Here is a 5,310-nt window from a genome sequence, read left to right as displayed (position 1 = left end):
AACATTCCTAATGCATTTAAAATCTAAATTATTGAGTAAAATAATAAGGCAAAATTGTTGCATCCGCAGGGTCCTTTCACAGAGTATATTCATGTATGAGAGAAAGGGGATAACGTGGGCTAAACTTAAACAATGGATAATAGGCACATGGTATCTCAGTGACTACACAGATTCCTTTATCTAGTGTAGGTGGAGATGAAGGAGTCGGAACTGAATACTGTTTTGTTAGTGCAATAAAAGGAACCGTTGTATGCTAATATAATATGTAGAACGCTACAGAGCATATGATCACCAATTACAAAAGGCGTTGGGTCGATGCTGACACGGAGGAATTGGCATCTTAATTGATTATTTTCCTTCCCAGGACTGAGTGGAGATGAACTGGCCAGTCTTCTACACTGTTCTGATAGGGGTGAACAAGCACTCGACCGGGATCGGACGGATCTGGCTGTCTGTTCTGTTCATTTTCCGGATCATGGTGTTGGTGGTGGCGGCAGAGAGTGTGTGGGGCGACGAGAAGACCGGCTTCACCTGTAACACTCAGCAGCCAGGTTGCAACAGTGTCTGCTACGATCAGTTTTTCCCCATCTCCCACATCAGGCTGTGGTCCCTCCAGTTGATTCTGGTGGCCACCCCGGCGCTCCTGGTGGCCATGCACGTTGCCCACAAGCACCATGTGGAGAAGAAGATCTTGCGAATCAAGCAGCTGACGGGAGAGGCTGGGGAAATGGACATTGAGAAAGTGACCAAGCGCAAAGTGCACATCATCGGCTCCCTGTGGTGGACCTACGTGATCAGCATCATCTTCAGAGTGATCTTCGAAGTCGCCTTCTTGTACATCTTCTATTTGATCTACCCGGGCTTCAGGATGATCCGCCTGGTCAAATGCGACGCCTTCCCTTGCCCCAACACAGTGGATTGCTTTGTGTCCAGACCCACCGAGAAGACTATCTTCACCATCTTCATGCTGGCGGTGTCTGGCGTCTGTGTGCTGCTGAATATAGCAGAGGTGGGCTACTTGATCATCAAGGCTTGTGTGAGACAGTGTCAGAAAAAAGAACCCAGATCCAGTAAAAGCGCATTTTACGGGCGTAAGTTTCCACAATTCAGACCGAATGAAATAAACGAGTTGCTGTCAAATCAAGAATCTTCGTTCCTGAAAAACAGTAAAATGAACGCTCTTCGGAAAAGTGCATCTAATAAAGATGTCTGTAGAACCGCTTGAATTTTAAAACATGCATTGTGTTTAAAGGAGCCACCTTTTTTGGCTTGAGCCCCTTCCCACCACCGCCCGATCCCAATCCTGTTTATGGTAGATTAATAATTATGGTCTCCTTAATAATTCTCAAATGCACCTTTCCTCTCCTGGAGTTCCCAATGTCATTCCTATTACAAAGCAATTAGACCAAATCGTATTCGATCCTCGTCTTCCAACCATCTAGCTGGGCATTCACTATTGCATGCATCTTGCAAGAAGATGCCAATGTTTGGTTGCCAAGGCCAGTGTTCAGATTAGTCCTCTGTGCATCAATCTTTTCTTGAATTCTATAAATTCTTCGCAGACTGGTATACTGTCTCAGCGACTCCTTGTTACCAAACCATGGTTTGCAAATACCTAAAGTGCACCAGGTTTCATTGGTTGGATTGTTTGGTTCGGAATGTGTGAGGGGGTCCCATTGCCTTAAAGTCTTATTGTTCATCATTCAAGTAGGAAAGCAGATGGCAGTGGACATTGCTGAGCATATCACAGTGTATTGTTTCAGCTGAGTCAGCTCACTATTCGCTTGCAACCTCACCAAATGAGCTCAAGGTATCCCTGTTTAAATTGCCTTGACTCTACCGCAGCCAGAGCTCCTGAGCACACATGCGCGGTGCTCCTCCTCCAACAGTTACACCCTGAATTGCCGCCAGAATGTTGAGATTATCCAATCTCGTCCATGGCCGCCCCGCTGCAAGGGAGAATGGAGAATTTGGCATTCCAGCCAAAACCCCATTCGATTTCAGCCACACCAGAGAATCCCAGCCACGAGCAAGGATGGAGGTTTTGTCCCATTACTCAACATTTTTCCACCGAGACTGGTGTAATGGAACCATAGAATCCCTACAGTGCAGAAGAAGGCCATTTGACCCATGGAGTCTACAGTGACTCTCCAAAAGAGCATCTTACCTAGGCCTACCCTCCCTGTCCTATCCCCGTGCATTTACCATGACCAATTCACCTAACCTGCATATCTTTGGATATCACTGCAGCAACAGAGCAAGCAGCCACATGCGCCATTTCTTGAGGGTTTCTCCCAGTTAATGTTACACGAGAGAATCAAGTAGAAATTCTAAATGTTTAAAAGTTTAGACCACTTATAAGGCAGTATGGGCATTGACAAGTGATTGTCTAACTGCAAAAAAAATGTTCAAAACCAGGTCAAAAATGCCCAGTAGATCCAAGAGACTGTGAGCATTCTTGAACCTGGTCTAAACTCTTCAAACATTTCATGTGCTGGTCACTGGAAACATTATGAGGTCAACCTTCCAGGAAGCTGCACACCAGTGGCACAGTAGCACAGTGGCACTGCTCCCTCACAGCGCCAGGGACCAGGGTTCGATTCCCGGCTTGAGTCACTGTCTGTGTGGAGTTTGCACATTCTCCCCATGTCTGCGTGGGTTTCCTCCGGGTGCTCCGCTTTTCTCCCACAGTCCGAAAGACGTGCTGGTTAGATGCATTGACCTGAACAGGTGCTGGAATGTGGCAACTAGGGGAATTTCACAGTAACTTCATTGCAGTGTTAATGTAAGCCTTACTTGTGACTAATAAATAAACTTTAACCACCATGCTTCAGAGTCAGGTCAGGCCCTGTTTCTGGATTTAACATCCATCTCTGCAAAGCAGACAGTGGTCCTAAAACTGCCGTCAGTGTCCCACAACTGCCAAAATGAATGGGAAGACAGTGGGCATGATGAGTATTTAAATGGGCAGCAGTTAGTGCCACACCTGTGATAGTGTGTTTAGCTTTAATTGTACTTAACACTGTAACATCTCTTCAGTCTGCTAAAAACAAGTTGGCTATTAATGGAGATGGGCCAAAGGTCAAAATGATTGGCTTTAATGAAGGACAGAGAGGAGGAGAGGTTTAGGGAGGGAATTAGGTCCATGGCAGTTGAAGGCTCCCAAAAGTGGTGGAGTGATAAAACAAAATGAATGTGCAAGGGGTCACAATTGGAGGAGTGCATATATCTCTCATTGGCTAGAGAAATTTACACAATCAGAGAATTGAAAAGTCATGGAAGGATTTGAAAACAAGGATGAGAATTTTAAAATTGAAGCATTGGTGGACTAGGAGCCATGGTAGGCCAGGAGTAATGGGTGAAAAGGAATTGTGCAAATTAGACTACATGCAGCAGGAATTTGGATGGTGGCAGAAGGAAGGCCAGTAGGAGAGCATTGAATTAGTGAGGTTCAAGGGTAACAAATGCGTGGATGAGGAGTTCAGGAGCAGATTAGCTGCAAAAAAGGCGGAGATGGATGGTGTTATGGCCTTGGTAATGTAGTCGATGTATAGTCAGCAATTCATCTCAAGGCAAAATAGGATGGTGAAAGTTCAGCCTCAAACAGCTGCTGGTGATAGGGAGAGGTTTTTTTGTCAGCTATAAATTCCTGTGCTCTTTATTTGCATCTGGGGTTGATACACAGAATTGAGATCAGATGTGCCCATGCCCCCATCAATCGCTTCCCAACAAAGACAGAGGAAATGTAAGTGAGGTACTCCTTGCACATCTACAATAAAACATAGGGGTTAGTCTAGGAGCTGAGTGCCACCTGTTTCACTTGGGATATATGGCACATGATACATTCAAGCCCTGAACAAAGATGATAAAAAATGTGAATACTTTATCAAACATAAACCCCTAATAGATTCATCGAACCACTTTTTCAACTAACTGCCAATCCCCAAACAATAGACCCTAAAATGTGATCTTTACTCATTGCGCTTTCCATTTCCTGTTTTTGTCACTTATTTATTCTCAACAGAAAATGATTGGAACCAGGGAAATTGGGTGAACACAATGATTTTGTGAATGAAAGGGCTAATTGTTTTGGTTGACTGCATTGATAAATAAATGTGATAGTTTTATATTTATGTAGCACTGCTTGGGCTTCTGAACTGTCTTATGAGACTAAGAAGGCCTTGTTCAAATTCATTTTATCAACAGAAGAAAGTGTTGAACTGGAGTTAGTTGCTTACACATACAAATACGATAGTTATTAAATGATTCAGCATTGGATCTGTAGCAATAGAGTTGGAGCCATAGGTTAACTATTGACGGTTATATTTATTGAACAGACAGTCTGTCAGTTAAGTAAGTACACAGTAGAGTTTATGCAAACTCTATGGAAACTAATCACCATCTGTAAATCCTAGTAACATACTCCACAGGAGGGTTCTCCATAGAATCCCTACAGTGCAGAAGGAGGCCATTTGGCCTATCAACTCTGCACCGACTCTCCAAAAGAGCATCTTACCCAAGTCCAAACCCCTTGCCCTATCCCTGTAACCCCACGCATTTAGCATGACCATTCCACCTAACTTGCACTTCTTTAGACTGTTGGCGAAAACCGGGGCACCCAGAGGAAGGTACGAGGAGGACGTGCAGACACCACACAGACAGTCTCCCAAGGTCAGAATTAAACCTGCGTTCCTAGTGCTGTGAGGCAGCTGTGCTAACCACTGTGCCACCGTGCCGCTCCTGAGAGGTAAAGACAACATCGCTCAGATAGATAGATTAAGAACATTTTAGGTTTGATCCCACAGTGTGCGTTGATTCAGCTAATTCATGGTGCTGGTGGGGATGCTACAGTTCATCATTCCTACCTTAAGGGAAAATCACTATCCTGCTACCCTGATGGGAGTGCAGGTCCAAAGAGGATAGGATCAGATTTGTTGTAGTACTCTGCACAGCACAGTTTGCTGCCATTTACTGTTGAGGGTAATGTCAAACTGGTGTAACATATTTGAGAACCATATCCCCGCAAGGAAATCAACCTTCAGATGAACTATGAAGATAGAAAAGGTCCAAATGTTTTCACTGACATCGTTCATGAGTCATTTCATCCATGTATATGAATAGATAAAAATAGATAGGTCCATCTATTAGCATGCTTCCCAATGTTTGTGGATTAGGATCGAAAAAGAGTTGGCTGGAGCGCACTTCTGTTCAGGACAGCACTCCAAATGATCTGGGAGTGGAGATAGGGGTGATTAAGGTGTGAAACAAGGCTAGGACCACAGAGAGACAAGGGAGATGGAACTGGTTGAT

The 5,310-nt window shown here is 44.4% G+C and overlaps 1 protein-coding gene across 1 annotated transcript; it reads left to right on the top strand.

The window, feature by feature from the left end:
* The first annotated feature begins 376 nt into the window (after positions 1–376).
* Positions 377–1,225, top strand: LOC144493142 (gap junction beta-1 protein-like). Its single transcript, XM_078212043.1, has one exon. It carries the CDS (start codon positions 377–379, stop codon positions 1,223–1,225), a length of 849 nt encoding a protein of 282 aa, XP_078068169.1.
* The last annotated feature ends 4,085 nt before the right edge of the window (positions 1,226–5,310 follow it).

The sequence above is a fragment of the Mustelus asterias genome, chromosome 4 (assembly GCF_964213995.1).
Source record: "Mustelus asterias chromosome 4, sMusAst1.hap1.1, whole genome shotgun sequence".
Classification (NCBI taxonomy): domain Eukaryota; kingdom Metazoa; phylum Chordata; class Chondrichthyes; order Carcharhiniformes; family Triakidae; genus Mustelus; species Mustelus asterias.
The sequence above is the reverse complement of the archived record's forward strand: the minus strand, read 5'-3'. Positions and strand labels throughout refer to the sequence as shown.

What these genes read in the sequence shown, in the direction of transcription:
- LOC144493142 (XM_078212043.1), top strand. Translation starts at nt 377, where the DNA reads ATGAACTGGCCAGTCTTCTACACTGTTCTGATAGGGGTGAACAAGCAC.